Source organism: Oreochromis niloticus, linkage group LG1 (genome assembly GCF_001858045.2).
Source record: "Oreochromis niloticus isolate F11D_XX linkage group LG1, O_niloticus_UMD_NMBU, whole genome shotgun sequence".
Lineage (NCBI taxonomy): Eukaryota > Metazoa > Chordata > Actinopteri > Cichliformes > Cichlidae > Oreochromis > Oreochromis niloticus.
This window is the reverse complement of record NC_031965.2, coordinates 32,721,100-32,742,161: the sequence shown is the minus strand read 5'-3', so window position 1 is coordinate 32,742,161 and position 21,062 is coordinate 32,721,100. Positions and strand designations below refer to the sequence as shown.

At 42.4% G+C, this 21,062-nt stretch overlaps 1 protein-coding gene across 4 annotated transcripts in view; it reads left to right on the top strand.

Moving 5' to 3' along the window:
* The window catches only part of cskl (c-src tyrosine kinase-like), a 51,650-nt gene that overhangs the window by 12,109 nt on the left and 18,479 nt on the right, over positions 1–21,062 (top strand). For all 4 annotated transcript variants that reach the window (XM_005447676.4, XM_025907747.1, XM_005447677.4 and 1 more), the window contains one exon: positions 15,663–15,746. In XM_005447676.4, coding sequence (XP_005447733.1) covers positions 15,732–15,746 — 15 coding nt within the window. In that variant the 5' untranslated portion in view covers positions 15,663–15,731. The remainder of the gene's footprint in view (positions 1–15,662; positions 15,747–21,062) is intronic.

Below are 21,062 nucleotides of genomic sequence, written 5' to 3'. Positions count from 1 at the left end.
AGGAAGCCCTAACATTATGAACTCTGCAGGTCAACTTGCAAATCTCGGCAGAGTAAACAGTGTCTGTTTGTTTTTTGTATAACACATTTTTTGTAACTTTTTAATTCTGTATGTTATTTTACTGACCAATGTTTAAAACTGTATTTAAGGTCATACAGTGCTTCAAACTTCGCTTGAAGGCTGTGTGCCTGTCCCTGGACTGTGAGAGTGAATGGGGTTATCGGTGCATGAAGTCTGTCAAGCTTTCATAAATTTGCAGAAGAAATCCCCAAGTCCTACTCTCTGCAGGGAAGATTTGCAGTTGCTGTCTGTGCAAACATTGGCTCTGCATTAGCAGAAAGTCTCCTAATGCCTCATGCCTGCCTCGCTGTCTACCTGGGTTTTCTCACCTACACCATTACTGTCACCTTAACACCCAGTGTCCAGTGGTAAAAACAAGGTCTGGATGGGCTGCCTAAATGCATTTTTCCAGTTTACACATTCTCGTAGAAGCACATGCACTAAAACGTTCACACAGCTGTATGTTCTGAGCGAATATGCTCACTGCTGGTTTGTCATTCTGTTTTTTGTTTCTGCTAGTCTTGTGTTGTTTTCCAGCCCAACAATAGACTGTTTGGCAGGTTGTGTTGCCTGGTATCTGTGTGGGGAAGCAGAGATGTTTTCTGCTTTGATTTAACAGAGACACAGTGTGTAGGAGTGTCTTTTCAGTTAGGCTCTTTTTGCAGCAGATGCAAAGCAGGTGAGTAAGAGGAGTTTTTGGTGTGTGTGCGCTTGCATTTTAACGTCCTCAGCATGCTTAGTATGATTTTAAAAGGACTTAAAGTAGGACATTGTTTATATGGTGAAATGTGAATATTTTCATGTCTGTCGTGCACACAGCCATTCTGGACAGTCCCTCATTTTCAGTGTTGAGCGCTTGACATACAGTCACAGCAGCATTGCACATTTACATCTGTCAGTTCGCCTTTAAGCTAATTGGGCTACATCACTTAACCAAGCCTATGAAAAGAAACCAATGACCTAGTTAATAGTATCTCTTGAGGTGTACTATTATGGCTGAAACAGTAGTAATTCTGAACTGGTTATGCTTGCAAGATATTTTAAGTGCAGTTTATCCCTCTCAAACAAAAGAATAGCTACGTGTCGTCATTATTTTGACGTGTTGATTTTAGAAATTCCTGTTATAGTTTTGTTTTACTAATTCTACAGTTGTTTATTATTAAATCTGACATGCTTTGATATTTACATGGAAGTAACAGCAATGATTACCCCAAGTAAACTAAACCCAAAAAAATCACATTCTCTCCATCAAGAAAAACTTGCTAGAAGCTTCAGAGAGAACACTAATTTCATTCACTGTCGTTGTGGTGAATATGCATGTGCACACATACTGTGCGCACACACACGTGGGTTAGTCTAAACAGGCAAATGTGTCCGTACCCCATAGTGTGCGCTAATGCAAGTCTGTGGTTGTGAATTAATAATTCAGAGTACTGGCATAGCAGGGTGGAGCCTTTATTATTCATGGTTGGCGATGGAACCAACAGATGACTGCATTAAGGACGAGGAGATAGAGTCCTCTGCCAAGAAACCACACTTCATGCTTCTAGCCACTGTCATATACACCTACCAGTCCTCTATGCTCGTCTGACTCCTCCTCTTTTTTTTCTATGTCCTTGTTCTCCTGATCTCTGTCCTCTCCATCTGTGAGCATCTTTTTCTCTCTCATTTAGTATCATCTTCGTCTCTCTTTCTGCATCTTGGGTATTTTGTGCTTTCCTTGACTAATCACAGAACTCTTTATTTAAACTCTTTTTCTTTTGTTTTTAATTGCGTTACAAATATCTGATGGAAGTTAAAGAAACATTTTGTAATAGCACATGTATATTAAATTGGAAATATAATGTGGAGATGAAAAGTATAGTAGTGATTTGTCAATTAAATTTGGTAATCTATATAAATATTGTAACTGCAGAGCAATAAGGATTTATCAATGACTGCCTTTTGTGATTGGTCTGGCCAGTCAAACACTCGTTGACCATGACAACCTGATAAGTCTATCTCACTTTTTTTTTTTTCAGAAGAACGCTCTATTTCTAGCTGCTGCTGTTTTCTCTTGAGCAGCAGCATCCATTTGTAGTTACCTTATTTTCAAAGGTGGAAAATATTCCGGCTATTTCCAAATCTGGGATTACTCATTGTGGAGGCAGTCTGTATAATCACTGTTTTGAATCATAATAGTTTCAAGTGTCATTTGCAATTTGGGTTTTGGCTTCAGCTTCTCCCTGTATGCCTCTCTTCTCCCTAATTCCCTTTATTGTCCACTGAATCTTTTTCTGCATGGTCTCAGTGCCACTGCCCCTGAATGCTGCTTTTATTGAAGAGATTCTGAGCTGCTGTTGCCACTAATGCTGCTGCCATATTGTACCCGAACCCCGCTGTGGCTGCTTCTAATGAGATTCTTTGTGTCTCCATCGCCGTGCTTTGCCTCCTCGTCTCCTCTTCTGCTCTGAATAGAGGAGTTGTCGCGCTTTAGCATCAAAGGAGTAGGAGAGGCAATGAAAGCAGCAGAATCAGCAGGCGGTTTCCCTGTGTATCCCCTTCCTCAGTCACTCTCCTAGGATGTTTAAACCAATAATGTATATAGGTGTGCACGTTTAAGGTATAGTATATTAAGCCATGACTGCATGTGCGTATTTGTTTATATACACTGCATTGTGTCCCACACTTGAGCTGTTTTCACAGAGTCTGGAAAATCTGGAGAATCAGGTCACACTTAGCACACAGCAGTTTGTTAGGGATGTTTTCACAGGGCTGCTCGATTCCAGAAAAGGTTTTGTCAGTATTGAGATCAGAATTTTTTAACATAATTACTAGGAGAAGAAGCAGTTACTTTTGCGTGCTCCCTTATTTACAATGGGCTGCAACAGCAGATAGCTGGACATATTTAATCTGGCAGATTTTTACTCTGGATGCTTTTCTTGATGCAATCCCAAAAGGGATTTGTGTCTCCTTTCAAGATCAAAATGAGGATCTTTCACTTTTCTGGCAAATGTGTAAACCACTACAATGTGGAGACACATTTGTCATGATCTGCAATAAATACGGGTGTAAATTTTTATGTGGCCTAAAAGTGTGTCGTTGACATGAGGGCACCATGAGGGTATGTTCCATAGCACGCATTACAATTTAGTAAAGGGAAGCTAGTTCAGCAATGTTGAACAAGCACAATGCTTTGCAACATATGCAAGAAGACTGTTCCTTATATTGTGCAGGCTGCTGAAGATTTAAAAAGGTTACGTTACTTTATTGTTAATCTGCTGAGCAGTTATGTTATGCTTTTATTTAAAATTTCCAGTGAAAACACTACCTGGGGTACTTTTGTGTTTACATTAGACTTTTGCTGTGGCACTGTAAATACTACTGTGTAACTTCTGTTGCACTGTAACGCTGCTGCTGGCACCTTGTGGTAATAGAGCTACACTTTGAATTAGGTAGTCTGTCACAAGTGATGGTAGGAATTTTCCATCCTTCTTTTACAAAGAAGGATGGAAAATTCCATTTAATTTGTTTGAAGTAATTGTGGTAGTCTGCAAGCCGGACTAACAATGAAGCATTCAGTATTTTTTTTGTCTGTGTCGTTACAACTTAATAATTACAAGTTTCCTATATTTTCCATTATTGTTATATGCTATGTCACCCCTGCTAATTACTGTTAGACTGAAAAAAATATTCTTTACATTTAACACATGAAAAAAACTTGTTCCTCCCATTACAGCAGATGTGAAATAGGTCAAATTACCAAAGAAAGATTAAGTTTGGTTTATGGAGAGGCAAAAGTAAAGGAAAAGGATTCACTAAAGGGCAAACCAAGAATTATTGGAAAACAGAATGCAGCACAATAAATATTTTATCTTGATTATATTCTTTCAATTTATTTAGAACCTGAAATTGTTGTTGAAGCTAATTTGGAATGCATGCAGGAAGCATCACACAGCGACTGATTTTGTGCTTGGGAGCTGACAGGGTAAAGACCATTTTGAGGTCCAGGTCAGCTGCATCAGACATTTGTCTCCTCCATCAAAGAATATCTAGAGAAGTTCAAAGTTTTGAAGTAGATGTGCAAAATGGCTACAGACTTTAGTTGTGCAGGCAGCCTGGCTATATTAATGGCTGGGACTAATTTAAGCATTTGTTTTTCAAAGAACAAACCCATCAATGATAATTTGATTAATGGACAATCCATTGGTTATTAGTTTGACTTCTGTCACTACGTTCTACCGAACACAGGGCTTTATGTCTCATGTCCCACCTGGCTCGCTGATGTAGTCCCCTTGTTAAACTGCCTCTCTAGTGAACTTTTTTTCACATGAACTACAATTCCCTCATCCGTTTCTATCTCAGACCTCTCATCTCTACTTGAGGAACTTCCTAGAACCCTAGTCATCTTTTCCTTCTGTTCACCTCTGCATTTAACATGAACACTTGCATAACATCACCACTGAGCTTTCCTTTGTCTGTCACACCTACTGTCTCATTAATGGATGTAATTAAGTCTGTACAGCCAGCCCCACACACACCTACTTGCACTGTACTTTTGAACCTGTATTGCTTTCACTTTGTTGACTCTTGCCATCACAATTGCTCAGAATAAACCTTTACAAAGAGCTCCGTGTCCTATCATTCAAAATAGGACTAGAGTAACTTAAAGGTAAATGGTGATGATAAATACTTACAGAAACTACAGTCAACATTTCAAGCATCTGTTATATTTATTCTGTCTCTCCTTAGTCAGGTGAACAAGCCATTTTGGTGCCTTGGCAACTCATAGAGCATGCATTGCATTGTCAGATTAGACCAAACGTTTTCTAGCAACTCCCCTGACTTCATTAAATGCAGTGCTAATAGAGTAGGTCTTTTTAATATATATTGGTGCTACTAACTGAACAATCATCGTTAAGCTAATTGTATGAATATGGATATTTTTTTATTGTAATTTTTTTTTAGCTAATGCATATTCTTATGAAAACGCAATTATAAATGGGGGAATCCTCTACAAAAAGTAGTCCAAGCAGGCTCACTCCCAGCAAGTAGTCTCTTCTTTGTCTCCAGAATGTAGGAAATGATGAAAATGACTGTAGCCTGCCTCCGCCTGCATGGATATTGAGAGGATATAAATAGCCAGGCTTGCATGAGTGTGTGCTGAGACTGGAACCGCAGCACACAGAGCTCAAACAATAAGCCGTCACCACTACCCTTCCTCCCCTCTGCTTTCTCCAGTCCAGCAGCCTCCCAGAACTCAAAGGGGGAGGTGGAGAGGAGTAGGAGGAGGGGGGTATTCTCTCTCCCTCTTCCTTTCTTTCTTTCACTTCCTGTCTCCCTGCTTTTGTAATTTGTCATTAGCGGCAAGCCCAAGCCTGTCACTTGTTACGTCAGAGAAGCAGACTGGACGGCTGCCTCCTGTCTTCCCACCTGTCAGTCAGTTGGCCTGTCTGACTGTAGAGTGAGAGGGTTCTGTGTCACGCTGCTCTATTTTTTTATTGAGTCAGATAAAAATAGGGGTCGACGGATTAGATACACGCATGACTCCTTTAATCTTCTGCAAAGAAAGGATGGGGGTTTTTTTTTTGTTTGTTTGTTTCGTTTTGTCTTTTCTTCCTCAGTTCAGACTTTGACTAGTATTTACTGTAACAATTTCTTTTAGGTTTATGCAGGTTTTCTGGTAAAAGCACAACTTGCTTATATTTAAAATTTAATTTGAAATCTTAAAATAATTTAAGCTGCAGCTGCTAAGTTCATTTTATAATTATCCGCGTATTGGGCACTATTTTTAAACTGGATAAATGTTTCTGAGACCACAAAATCGCCTCAGCCTACAACACTGCAACCGTCCGTCTGTCTCTGTTGCTGCTAAATCAGAAAGTCAAACTCGGAACAAGAATTTCTGTAGGACAGTTACAGCAGCACCTCGGCTAAAAAAAAGAAAAGGTAGTGGCGATGGCTAGAAATGTTTCATGTGGCAGATGGCAGAGGGAGCCACACAGTCATAATGACTGAGTAAGCCACAGCTTCTCTGAACTTCTTCACTCTCTCCTGCCTCTCTGTTCTTCTTGAGATTTCAGTGTTCTCTCCAAACACCAGCTTTTGCCGGAGAGAACATGGCTTTCTCTTCTGACTTCAACCTGGTATAATCCGGGAGCTCTCTTTCAAGACCAAAAAAAGGATATAAGTGGACATAAAACCCTACATGTATCGATCCAAATATATACACCACAGAGCCCTGCTTCAAAAGTTGTCACAGATTTGTTACTCTCTGTGAAGCTTAAAAAATAAAGTTGTTTTTTGGAGCATGTGTAGTGTTAGGGACTTCTTCATTGTTAGCCAGCTGCACGGAAAGGTTAGCCATAGTGCTGAGGGTGTTTGAGTCAAGTGATCGACAACTTAAGTTGATGCTGCCCACTCTGTCCGATTTTGGTTTTGTTGTTTGTTTGATTTTTGTTTGGTTTTTTGACTGTTGTGCAGACTGGATGCTGCAATCAGCTGGCAGAACACGTGTCCAGAAAATGTGACCAGCGCTGTTTTATGCAATATTAAGGTGTGATTACACCACAACCTTAAATACGTTTCTTACCAAAGCATAACCCAGATTCTTAAAATCCACCAGCATCACAGCAATAAAAACAAATTACTTTTGTCTTCAATTGCATTTAATTTTGATTTAACCGATGTAGATGGTGTGAATTAGCCTTAATACATGTAGTGTAAAGGAACAAATCAGGCAGATGTTTTTAAACCTTATATCATGGAATCAGTTTATTTTCTGTATCTCTTATCCTCATTAACCTAAGAGCTTTAATAGGTCTGTAGAGCCTTGAGAAGGAAGACAAAGCAATTCTAAGCTGTGTTTACACATTGCAACAAGCTACGTAACTGTTAAAACACACACCTGAGGTGTGTGCTTGGATAAAAAACATGACTTACAAGGAAGTCATTTCCTCCTTTGGTTTTTATGCTTAACTTAAACATGTTGTATATTTCAGTGAATTCATGCCTTCAACTTTTCCTCCTTGTGGACCACTGCTGCTTTTTGTTGTTGGCGTGTGTCAACTAGGAACAGGTTAGACCTTGGAGAGGTCGCCTGTCTCTTTTTAAGAGATTTTAACCGGGTTAACTGGTGATTCCATACATGTAGTTTCATATAATGGTGATGAGTGACATGACATTTACTGTGAAGAATTATCCAAATTAACTGTCCCTAATAGGTTCTCAGATGTGTTTTAACGTGCCTGATGAATTGAAGAATTGTTTTGTAAGAAACTGTTTGGTTGCTGCAGCCTATAAGTCGATCAGATCAAAGTACTTTATCATCAGTGTATATTGATATGATAAATTAATTTTTTTTATGTTTTTCTCTGTTAAAATGCTATGTGCTTATCTTTGAGAGCTAACATTTTGAATGACCCACTAACCACTACTTTTAGTCCACCTGAAAATCAGCTGAATTCACCCTCAGTTAAGCTTTTCGGTCTTTTTGAACACTGTGGTTTGGTTTTAGAATAGTGGAGAAATGATGTTGTATGGTGATTTTTGCCTCGCCCTTGCTCTGAACAGTCAGTCAGAGTCATGTGATCAGTGAAGCATGTGGAGCCCCGGTAGTGGCTGCTTGCTGTGCTGGAAGACAGCTCATCCAGATGAAGGGCATGTGGACACTGAAGCCTATTAAATGTCTGGGGAAGCTGCTTGCATCTCTAGGCACATCATCTCTCTGCATTTCCACTAATTGGTGCCTACTTCCTGCTTCCTTGTGGGGGGTCTCTTGGCACATTGAATACACACACATCAGTGTAGTTGCAGATACAGATACAAAGACAAATGCACACCACAAAGCCTGCCTGCTGCCATGTCTTCTTATGTCCGTTTTAATCCCCCACCCTGTTTCTTTCAGTACAGCTTTGCACCAGTGTGCTGTTGATTTTGAAAATCAAAAGCTTATTAAAAAAAGCCTGTACTTTCTTTTTTTTCAGACACTTGTCCTCTGATGGGATGACTCTATTGCCAAATATTTCTGTTTAGCTGTCATCCTGTTGGACTTGCTGTATGGTGTGATCTAATAAAGACATTGTTTGGTTAGTTACTGCCCCTTCTTTTTATTCTTGTTTTTCTTTCTAAAAATTAGCTTTTAACATTTTTGTGGGGTTGTATTTTTGAAACTCAATTTGAGTGCAAAGCTCACAGTTTGAACAGCCAGGCGGTCAGGAAGTGATGGATTAACTGTTCACTCTGCAAAAGCTGTGTCTTTTTTTAGTTTAAGCTTACACTGTATATTTGCATACCCAGTAGGTCACATTTCCATATTTCCCTGCCTTTTTTTAGACAATACAAATACAATACAAACTTTGTATTGAGTCTAAGTGGAGGTTCGATAGTCACAGCTGCACTACACTTACTGCCATAATTGTAATAACTCCATGTGCTAGAGACAAGACATTACTGTTGATACGTCATTGTTAAAAATATACAGTCGGTTTATTTACTCTAGACAAAATGAGGTTAGTAAATATTGTTTATACGTATATAAACTCATTTGTTCAACAGCATATATTATTAAAAAACACTACAATTTGGTTCAAGCCCAGGCACCACCAAACTGCACTGTTGGGCTGTTAAGTCCATGGCCTTAGCCCTTTTTGCTTCTCGGGTGCTGCATCATGGCTGACTGCTCTGCTCTCTGCTTCTTCCTTCTCTTCTTGTTTCCTGCTCGTAACACTTTATAGTTAAATACAGAATTTAATAGTCTGATTGTTTTCTTTCTTTCTTTGTTAATTCTTGTATCTGTCAATAGTTAACATCAACTCACTTTTAAATTTACAGTAAAACATGTAGTCTAATTTAGTTCGGCATTATGTGTTTTTGGTTGTAAAGGGAAGCGTAACAGTGTTTTTGGGTAGTGTGTAATGGCCTGCCTTTGATTGTCTTCTTAATTTGTTGATCATACACATCTGTGCACAACTAGAAGTAATTTTGAACCTGCAACCCAAGTCAGCTTATAAACCTGTGGCTTTTGTTCAAAACAGCCAGAGAACCCAAAAATAGTCTGACGCATGAGCAGGCCATAACTCTGTTCCACGCCACAAACCACCAGACTGCTAATTTTGTAGTTCAACCCTGTTTGTTGGTTTAGCAGTAGCTTACTAGTTATTAATGTTATTACAAGTTGGCTGGTTACAGCAGGCCAAAACGGCACTCATGGCACTGGGACATGTCCCAAAGCTCCAGATGGGCAAATGCCACCATGTCCTGACTTTGACAAGAATGAACAGTGCATAATGTATGTTCACATTTGCAGTGTTTATTTACTACTACTTCAGTGAATAATTCAAATTCACACAGTATTAGCTGCTGTAGTTACACGTTGCAGTTTGCATGTAGATTTGTTCAGTCTTTTTTACTGAAACCAAAAGACCCACAACATTCTTTTTTCTGCACCAGCTCTTCCTTGTCTGCACCTCTAACTCGTTTCTGTTCTGTTCTTAATTGCCCCCATAGATGAGTTTTATTAGTTAATGTCACTAGATGCTTGGTAGGTCCAAGCATGCCAGCTGCATCAGTGTGTGGGTGAACATAAACCTAGATCAAAAGCACACACTCACTGAAAGCAACTAGTTTTTTGGTAGTTCTATAAGCTTTGATTTGTTGAAGTTCGAAACAAACTGACAGTGTCGGCAGTTAATTTACCCAACATATATTCATGTGAGATGGGGTCTTTCAAGAAGTCATAAATGATGAATAATTTATTTGATTAATTGCCCCCTGTAGTAAGACTACTAAGTAAAAAGCTGTTTTTGCAAAATATAGATTTTGTTTGGAGTCCTGTCAAAAGATGCAGAGTTTACGCAGCGTCGAAAACTAGCAGTTCCCAAGAACCAACACACAGCTGGAATATAAAATATGCAATGCACTGAAAACACTTTGTTTTGTGAATGGAGCTGTCTTGACACCAGATTGCATAGCATTACCTGACTAACCAGTCTTGGAATTCTTTGGGAATGTTGTTTACAAGTTTACGTATAATACTCCTCTTTGTTGAGTGTGATGGGAGCTGTGGCATAATGCTGTCTAAGTAAATAAAATTTCCCTCAGGATAGTTATTGGCTGTTTAACAGACAGAAATCTAGGTCAAGCTAAGTTGCCACCCCCAAGTTAAAAAAAAAAGAAGGAAAAAAAAAGACTTTAATAAGTTCTTGTTGAAGCATTACTGTTAGATTGTAATCTGTGGATGGCCTTGGGCCTGCTGTGGACTTGAGCTTGCATAACCCAAGGCTTTGTCACAGTAATTTTAGAAATCAACAACAGCAATCTCAGTTAAACACCAGCCTTCTCTGGTGATTTCTGTTTAAGCTCTTATTTATCCAGGAAAAGCTGACATGGCAGCAATCAGTTGAACATTCTCATAGTTGCATGCAAATGATAGGTGTCTAGTAAAACAGTGCTGCATTTCTTGGACTGAGTCAAATAATAAGAGCTGGACTAGAACCATGAGCTTAATGGCCAAGATTTTAGCTTGCAACCAAAGCAAAAATATGCTCCTGTAGCTTCCATGTTGGCACTGCCCAAAGAGGTTTTGGTCTTCCCCAAAAAGAAAATGACCAGGACTATTTTTTTTTTTTTTTTTTCAAGTTGGGTATCAATTGTTCAAGCATAAAATATATTTTTGTTTATTAAATAATGAACAGTAACACAGACTCTGTATCTTAACTAAATGCAACCTAATTGTGCTTGCATACATACTTTTCCCTAGCCAGCTCATCCAAGGGACTCTATTCCATTTCCAGTACAGGATAGGCAATACACACAATCACTCCAGTGTATCCTGGGTCTGCTATGGGATGTCCAGTAGGAAATGCCCAAAGCACCCCACCTAGGAGGTGTTCAGGAGACATTGTTGTCAGATCCTCCAACATCGTCAGTTGGCTACTTTAGGTGTGGTCAAATAGCAGTTCTACTCAGAGCCCCTTCTGAATGAGTGAGCTGCTCACTATACTTCTAAAACTGAGCCAAGACACCTCTCAGAGGAATCTCATTTGTGCCCAGTTGTTTGTATCCAGTTGTTTGTATCCTTTAGCCAAAGATCATAGCTATACAGTTCATATACATTTGGACTGGGACAAATTTTATTTTTCTGATTTTGATTCTGTACATTACCACAATAAATTTTAAATAAAACCACTCAGATGCAGTTGAAGTGCAGACTTCTAGCTTTAGCTCAGTGAGCTGAACAAAAAGATTGCATAAAAATCTGAGAAACAAAAGCATCTTTTAACACAATCCCATCAGGGGGGCTGTTATTAGAATAACTGGACAAATAAAATAACTGAAAATAAAATGTTCATTTTTTTTCAATACTTGGTTGAAAACTCTTTGCTGGTAGTGACAGCCTGAAGTCTTGAACTCATGGACATCACCAGATGCTGGGTTTCCTCCTTTTTAATGCTCTGTCAGGTCTTTACTGCTGCAGCTTTCATTTGCGGTTTGTTTGTGGTCTTTCTTTCCAATGTTTATTCTTAAACAAGTGAAATCATGCTCGGTTGGGTTAAAATCGGGTGACCTATTTCGCCATTCAAAAATACTCCACTTCTTTGCTTTAATAAACTCCCGGGTTGCTTTGGCTGTTGTTTTGGGTCATTGCCCATCTGTATTATAAAACGCCGCCCAATCAGTGTGACTGCACGTAGCTGGATTTGATAAGACAATATGTCTCTGAACACGTGAGAATATCATCATTAAACACTAGTGTCTTCAGTGCCACTGGCCATGCATGCCCAAGCCATCACATTACCTCTGCTGTGCTTTACAGATGTGGTATGCTTTGGATCACAAGCTGTTCCACCAGTGCTTTTTATCTTTCTCAGGATGTGCCAACTGTAGAAGTTGCCACTCTTAATATTGTAGAAAATTCTCGGATGGGTATTTTTCTGTGTTCAACTCCAAGCCTTTTATCTGCTTAACTGATCATTAATGACATAATGTAGGAATTCCCCACACCTGCCCATGAAATAGCCTTTGAGTCAATTGTCCCAATACTTTTGGTTCCTTTAAAAATATGGTGGCACATGTTAAGGAGCTCAAACTCCTAAACCCTTCATCCGGTTTGAATGTAGATACCCCCAGTTGAAAGCTGACAGTCTACACATTATGTCCATCTCCATTAAATAACTCTATTGAAAGATATTTCAATTAAATGGGTAAAAAAAAAAAAGAAAAAGAAAACTTGTGTCAGTGCTCAAATCCGTTCAAGTACCCTGAGGTTTTGCTCTCTGCAATCACTAAATGGTGATTTTAATCTTTTATATCTAGATGACACAAATTTCCCAGTATTCCAAGAACTGTGAATTCAAAAATGCACCTTAACTCCAACATTATTTTATGTCAGAACCAGTCTCTTGCATTTTACTTCTTTTAACATTATGCAACAGGAAAATTTCTATATTGGAACAAATTACAACTTCTTAAAGCAAATGAACCAAAAATGTGTAAAAATAAACCAATAACACAATTAGAGACCCTACGTCAGTGTTACATTTGTTTCAAAGGAAACATTTGTTAATTATGTTTTGGCATTTTTGGTCTTTTTCTCTCTCTTTTTTTCCTTTTAATAAAATGAAGCAATGGATTATTTTGCAGTAACTGTCCTGTCCGCTGACGTGGGGGTGTATGAATCATCTTTTGTTACCGCTATCTCAGTTGTCTTTTTTCAGAGCTGATTTGAGAAGTATAGACACCATATAATAAAAACCCAGTCCTGTCATAGTTTTTGATAGTTCTTTGTATCTGTGTTCTGTGGCGCACTGAGCAACAGCTCTTCAGGAATCAGGTTGGGGGTGTATAGTACAGAAACAAGAGTTAACATCGCTGTATTCTCTAAGGTCATGGAAAATGCAGAAGTTGTCTAAGAGCTTCGATGCACTGAAATATTAATGTGGTGAAACAAGATCATACAGGCATATTGTAGATGGTAGGCGAGCACTTAATCTCTTTAATCTACATCCACCAAAGTGCAGTAGGTTGCAGGAGCTGATATGAATCACAAAGGTTTAAAAAGAACAGGATGGAACACACAATGCAGGTTAGAATACAAACGACACATAAAATAAAACCATAACATTATTACTGTCATCTGGCACAGCAGAGAGAAAAGCAGCGCTGCATCAAAGCCTACTGTTACATCACTTGGTGTGTTGCCATAACACTCAGCTCCCGTCACACGACGGAAGACAATTAGGAGGAGGGGCGTGGAGAAAGAAGTGATTTGCATTCATGTGTTACCACACATGTGGTTCTTGGGGGGTTATGAGCCTGAATTAAAAATTTACCCTTTGATGTGATATTTGAACAGCCATACACTTGAACCATTTCACTTAACAAGATTTTGTTGTTTGTGCTTATTGCTCATCTGGCCCGGATCATGGTTCATATTTACATCAGGCTAAAGAAAAACTGAAGGTTCACATTCCCAGGCTAGTCTGTTATGGATGAAGGTTTTAAGCAAAAATAAAAGCAAAGCAAAAAAAAAAAAAAGTAATATTCACTGGGAATTGTTTGACTCACTTAAACTTTAAATTTATAAATGTATTGTGTATACTGTCTTGCTAAATTAATTTAACACAAATTTCAAGTGTGTTCGGTTTTTGGTTTTGGATTGGCTTTCTCTGGTTCCACATGTTAATCAAAAATCCTGTTTCAGAGGAATCTAAGATGTTCAGTGTCTTGACATCTGATAAATCGTCACACTGTGCCAGAAATTGTAGCTGCTTACTCAGGCACACTTACCTATGTTTTTGTTTTTAAATCAGATGCCATTGTCAGACTGAGCACAGTCTTAGGCTTTTACACAGATACTCAGCAAGAATACTGTACAGTGTAATTGCACTCTCTGGACTGCCTTTCCCAGTATCAAACATGTATGTTAATGCAGGTATGTGTGTTAGAAATATATAGTCTGCTCTGTGGGACGAAGCGTTGGTGTTATTGCTCAACTGTCTTCTATAGAAAATTGAATTGACAAAGACACAGGCCCTTATTGAGTACCACTTGATGAACTTATGAAGAGTGATGTGAGCGGTGAGATGTTGAAGCTCTTGAATAGCTTGCAGCCATTCCTCAGCGCTGGAGTAAGATAAGAATAGCACTCACTTGTCTCCTTTCCATTGGCTAGCAAGTGTGGCTGCTCTGTTCCAGCAGGGTTGCTTTAGATGTAAAGAATGGTAAAGGGAAAAGAAGTACCCTCTGGGTTCACAGGAGCAGCCTGGCCTTGGATATATTTGGCTCTGTCAGTTTGCATACTGCTCTGCAGTGGTCTGCAATTAGGCTGTTTCCTGTTTCAACACAGGATATGGTAGGGCTGTGAAGCTTTGCTATAGATGCTTTTAGGGAGAATGCCAGACTCTTTGAAGGAGATGCATCATATTCATGGATCTAAAATTACACAGAGCTCTGTTATTTCATAAGTTTGGGGAATCGCCTGCTTATGCTCACTGAAATATAATCCAAGTGAAAGCTGTAGGTTGTTTTTCATTATTAAGTCCATCTACAATACACAGAACAAGTCACAGTCCAATTTGAAGGGTTTTTTTTGTTGTTGTTGTTTTTCCCCAGTACTCACCTCTTTCAAATTGATTTCAATTAAAGTTAGGTTTAGACCATTAAAATTAGTCTAAAGATCAGCAGTGTAGACATGTTCACATTGGTATCCAAATACAGCCCTTTCCTGCCTCCATAAGAACCACTGGAAACTGTGCGTCAGCAACTTCCTCCTACTTACGCTCCACCCTCCCTGTTTCAACTTGCTGTTTTCTGGACTGGATGGAAGTAAGATGCTTGAATGGAGCCTACCGTGAGAGACCTGCACCTAGTGTTACTTCTGCTTCATTATAACAACGCTGTGTTGTGTAACAGTTTGTGCAGTAGAAAATTAAAAAAGTAATCTTTTAAAATCCAATGTGGCAGTTAAGCACTTTAATAAAATGCTTTCTTTTTTCAGGCAGTAAATAAACTTATGATTGCTACTGTGCAATGACTGCATTTGGTTATCGTCTTAAAGCGGCAGTGGGTTCTGGGTTTGAACCTACCGAAGCCTTTGTGTGTTGACTTTGCATGTCCTTTCCATGTTTACAAGAGTTCTCCTCAGATACTCTGACTTCCTCCAACAGTCCAAAGGCATCCATGGGTTAGGTAAATTGGCATTTCTAAGTTGGTCAGACGTGAGCATGAGTGGTTGTCTGTTCATATTAACCCTGCGATGGATTGATGACCTGTCCAGGGTGTCCTGTTCTCTAAAAGAGAATGGATGGATAGATTGGCATTTTACGTTATTTTAATCCCCCCCCAAAATCACAGTTGCCCTAATCTCTACTAACACGTGGTAGCAGACACCATCCACTAATCTTTCAGCAATGCTAGCAGTAGAGTGATCAGATCAGTGTTAGAGTTGTTGGAACCCAAACTGTTTCATTTGGGCTTATTAACCAGCCAGTGAGATATGGTTGTGACTTGCTTCTTGTGGCTGTTTGTGTTCTTATTGTTATGACATACACTGTGATCATTCAGCAGTTTTATATATAATGCAGTAGTTGTCTTTCTAATGCCTTTACCTTTGTGTCTTACAGCTCTCATGGTACTAGCTGAACAGTGACCGCTACCTGCCTGAGGACACCTGCTGCCAAATTCCCTTCATCATGTCTGGGATCCATGTAAGTGAAGAACATATTGCTTTTTTTTTTCCCACCTTCGCTTGTAGACTTTTTGTGTCCACTTGTAATAGAATTAAAAATCCTCTTCCTCTCTATATTTCAAAGAATCTGTTTGAAATGAAAACACAGGATTCTGTCATTAGCATGTTTTAGTTGTTCTGGATGGTTACAAAGTCTATTAAAGCTTTAGATCTCACTCTTTTCCCAGTAATTATACTAATACATTTGTTTTCGGTATCTGCTGGTATCACCCCACCACCACCTTTTTTTTTATTTTATGTATCGGGCAATATCAGGTTTCAATTAAAAACTGCTTTCCTAACTTTGAAAAATTACATTTATCAGATAAATCTATCCAATTTAATGAATTGGTATTTTTCTTTAGTAAATTTTAGGTGAATAAAAATGAGAAACAAAATAATGGTTGACCCCATTTATTTGCTCTAGTCTCAGTTCAGTGCAGCGAGTCTTCACTGCGTACTACTGTCATTTATGATTGCCATAGTTTCTTTTTACCCTGCTCTCACTGAGTGCACCTGCGCTCACTCACACATGCATCACATGTGGAGTGGAGCTGACAAGATAGATGAAGTGAAATAATATTAATCACACTGACAAGAACACGTTACATAACTGTAAGTGCAGTAAAAGCTTCCCAACAAGTCTTAAAGTAAACATAACGATGACACATCATAATCGTCTGAGCTTTTCTGTCACATCAACCAGCTAGCCCACAGGTGCAGTTCAGTCAAAAACTAATGTAACCACACAAAGAAAAGCTGCTAGCATAACATTTGTGAAATACCACCAATACACACATCTGATCTTCCAACAGCACTATTCTTACTTTAGATATAAATACATGTACAACTCTTTCAAATAAGTTCCTGTGGTTTTGTTTACTAATCATTAAATTAATAATGCCTTTCTGTAAAGATAGAAAAGTTCCCTTTCAGTCGATTCACTCGGTACAACACATAAGTATGGGATATCACGCTCTCGCGTGTCCTGGCTGAAGAAACCTTTATTCACGCCTTTAAGGCAGATGACGTGTGATGACACGCGCACGGCCCCGCCTGCACATATAGCCACTGTCATCACAGTCATCCCTCAGTTCTTACGCTCTTCACCTCGCTGAGAACACCTCTGCTGAGTTGGGCTAGCTAGCTGCTGCTAGTTAGCTCCGTTGTCTGCCAACTTGAACTTAGCTTAACTGCCCCTGTTGGTGTTAGCCTCCACCGCCCAGTTGGTGTGTAGGCTGCCCGCGGAGCGCTAATTTCAAGTTTTTCCTGTGCAGCGTTTCGCTTTGCTTTTTGGAATGGACTCCAAACCGAAGTGAGCAAAGCAGAAATCTTCTGTTCGCCCCTGTCCTCAGGGATTCTGTTTGCACGACAGCGACCAGCACGATACCTGCCCTGTCTGCCTGGGGATCGTCCACGCTAGGAGAGCGTTGACGGAGCCCGAAGCCTGTGCGTTTTGTCGCCAGCTCCGGCGCTCGACCCTGGAAAGACGGGTGACGTTTGTGGAAAAAGTGCTGGGACGCTCGGCTGTCGCACAGCATGACCCTCTCCTTTCCGAGTCTGGAGCCCCGGCTTCGTCCGAGTCCGAAGACGAGGATTTTCCGGTCGATGTCCCCGCAATTAGCTGGGCTGACCACATGGAATATGTTGACGGGTTAGCCGAGAACGAGCCGGAACCATGCAGGAGCGCTGACAGGCTTCAGCCTGGGTTGAAGCCCGCCAGCGCTCCCCAGGAAGACGATGACGTGCTGGACATCGGCCTGGACATCCATGGTTTGTCGGAGGATGAGCAGGAGAGCTCATTGTCGGCCCAATGTGCCGCCGCTGCTGCGCCGGTCGGCCACGATGACACCTCTCTTTTTTCCCTGTTTCGCCGCGCTGCTGAGAAGCTGCAGGTGGACTGGCCCTCTCCTCCACCAGCTCAGAAGCCGTCGCGGTTCGCGGGTTTTTTCCTCCCACCGGAGCCCGCAACGGCCAAAGACTGCCTTCCCATGTTCCCAGACTTTCTCTGCGAGCTAACAGCATCATGGGACAAACCTCTGTCTACCCGCATCAGTGTGCCCGGCTATGGACAGTACATGGAGTTGGACGGCGCCGAGGGGGCTGGCTTAGCTAACCCACCCCCTATGGAGCCGTCTCTGGCTGCTTATCTGGCCCCGTCCCATAACCATGGTGTCGGCGGCCCCGCAACTCTGCCGTCCAAGCACTGCAGATTCTCTGCTTCGCAGCTGGAGAAGATTTATCGGGCTCAGGCCGGCACTGCTCGCGCCATGAGCTCCGTCACCATGCTCCAGACGTACCAGGCAATGTGCCTGGCGGAGCTCGGATCACTGGTTCCTGATGACAGCCCTTTGGCACCTCTTCTTAACGAGGTCAGAGTCGCCACAGATTACATCCTCCGTGCGTCTCGCTGTGCAGCGCTCTCCCTGGGCAGAGGGATGGCTTCGACAGTAGTGGCGCAGAGGCACCTGGCAAGAGACCGGCGCCCACTGCTGAAGTGGGTGCGCCGCCAGCGAGAGCACATCCTCCGGCCCGAGCTCCACGCCAGTCGGCCTGGAGCAGAGGCCCACCCTCGGGCCCCCGGCGGGACCCGACGCCCAGGAGGAAGAAGCCTCAGCCCTCCTAGCTGTGGTTTCGAGTGGAGAAGGGGTCCAGCAGCAGGGAGACGCTGCTTTTACCCCTCTGTTGCCACCCAAGAGGTGCCGCTTAAGTTCTGTTCAGGTTGTCAGCCCCAGAAGGCGCTGCACTTTCCTAACACAGTCTCCCAAGCACAAAATCCCTGCACACAAAATGCCTCAGGTAACTCCCTGTTCAGGTGTGTTAAATGTTCAGGTGACCACATCAAGTGTTCCCGCTGTTTTTCATTGTTGTGCCCCAGAAAAGGTGCCTCCAACAAAATGTATGAATGTACATGTTCCCATGTTACAATCAATAAAGAGTGTTGTTTATTCTCAAACAATCACAAATGCTCAGCCTGTGGGCAGAATGAGCCAGGTCAGGCAGGTAATGCAGTCCCCTGCAGACACACTGGGGGGCGACAACGCCCCACCGACGGTGCTGCAGGTCAGCTGGCTGGCTGCTCACTTCCCTCAGTGGCGCGCTTGCGCCCCCTCTCCGTGGGTGCTGCGAACCGTTGCCATGGGTTACCGGTTTCAGTTCCGGGTCAAGCTGCCTCGTTTCCAAGGAGTCGTAAACACGACTGTCAACACCGAGGCGGCCATGATACTCAGAGAGGTTATAAAGGCGCTATTGCAGAAAAGAGCAATACGAGTGGTCCCCGCTTCGGAGACAGACAAAGGTTGGTACAGCCGCTATTTTGTTGTTCCGAAAAGAGGGGGAGGGCTTCGTCCCATCCTCGACCTGCGAGTCTTGAACACATATCTACATACGTACAGGTTCAAGATGCTAACACTCAGACAGCTCTTGAATGCAGTCGGCCCGGGAGATTGGTTTGCGACAATCGATCTAACAGATGCTTATTTTCATGTGGCTATACACCCGAAACACAGGCAATTTCTGGGGTTTGCATTCGAGGGTGTAGCCTACGAATACCTAGTGCTGCCGTTCGGGCTGTCGCTCGCTCCTCGCATCTTTACGAAATGTGCTGAAGCAGCGCTAGCGCCCCTCAGAGAGAGAGAGGCATCCGCATCTTAGCCTACCTAGACGACTGGGCTCTCGTAGCTTGCTCCAGAGAGCAGGCGGAGACACAGCTGTCACTGGTTCTGTCACACATTCAGACACTGGGGTGCAGATTTCTTTCCTCGGTTTGGAAATATGCTCGCTTTCCAGCCGCGCACGTTTGTCGGAGCACAGAGTGGCCGCGTTTCATCGCTGCCTCGCTCAGTTTCAGCTGGGATGCAGACTGCGTTTCCAGACGATATTATGCTTGTTGGGCATGATGGCATCTATGATCGCCGTAGTGCCACTCTCTCACCGCCTGTGTGCATCGCGTCACCTCCGGAGGAGGCTGCCGGTAACCGCGTCTTGCATGCTAGCTCTCCGTCCTTGGAGGGAGCCCAGGCTGCTGCATCAGGGCTCTCGGATTGGGAGAGTGTTGTTTCGCAAGGTGGTGTCCACAGATGCTTCCCTAAGAGGGTGGGGAGCGCTGTGCAAGGGTGCATCAGTGAGAGGGATCTGGTCCGCAGCCCAGCGCCAGCTGCACATCAACCACTTAGAGCTGTTAGCAGTGTTCTTAGCTCTAAAGCATTTCCGTCCAGTCCTGGAGGGCCAGCATGTCTTAGTCAGGACGGACAATTCAACAGTGGTGTCTTACATAAACAGGCAGGGAGGAACACGCTCTCTTCCCCTGTTGAAGCTGTCTCGCTCTCTGCTGTTATGGTGCAGTGTTCATTTTCTGTCTCTGAGAGCCACCCATGTCCCGGGCCACCTGAACCTGGGGCCGGACCTTCTCTCCAGGGGGGGTCCTCTGGTGAGAGAATGGAGGTTACACCCTTTAATAATGGCTAAGATTTGGGATCTATTTGGCAAGGCGCAAATAGATCTTTTTGCTTCCAGGGTAAATACTCATTGCCCCCTGTTCTTCTCCATAATCGACCACGATGCACCCTTGGGCTTGGACGCGCTAGCGCACCAATGGCCAGACGTGCTCCTGTATGCATTTCCCCCAGTGGAAATGATATCTCCAGTTCTAAAGAGAGTGCGTCGGCATTCCCTCTCTCTGATTCTAGTGGCCCCTTGGTGGCCCACAAGGTCGTGGTATGCAGAGATAATCAGCCTGCTAGCAGCGAGTCCTTGGCAGCTTCCTCTCCGCACGGATCTCCTCTCTCAGGCGGGAGGAGAAGTGTTTCATCCGCGCCCAGATCTGTGGCGCCTTCATGCTTACCTGCTGAGAGGCTACACTTGATTGCTAAGGGTTTGCCACCTAGTGTGATAGCGACGATTCAGAGCGCTAGGGCCTCATCTACTAGAGGCTTGTACGCTTACAAATGGCGAGCCTTCGAGCAGTGGTGCCAGGACCGCCACACTCTCCCATTTCAGTGCTCTATTGTGGATGTTTTGACATTCCTGCAGGAGCTGCTGGATAAGGGCCTTTTATTTTCGACAATTAAGGTTTATTTAGCAGCTATATCTGCTTGTCATATTGGCTTTGACGGGGTGACACCAGGTGCACATCCCCTCGCCATACGTTTTCTGAAAGGGGTTCGCCGGCTGAGACCCGTGCTTAAGTCCAGTGTCCCTGCTTGGGACTTGTCTTTGGTGCTGGAGGCCCTTTGTAGCCCCCCGTTTGAACTCATCGAGTCTGTGGATATGAAATTTCTTTCATATAAGACTGCAT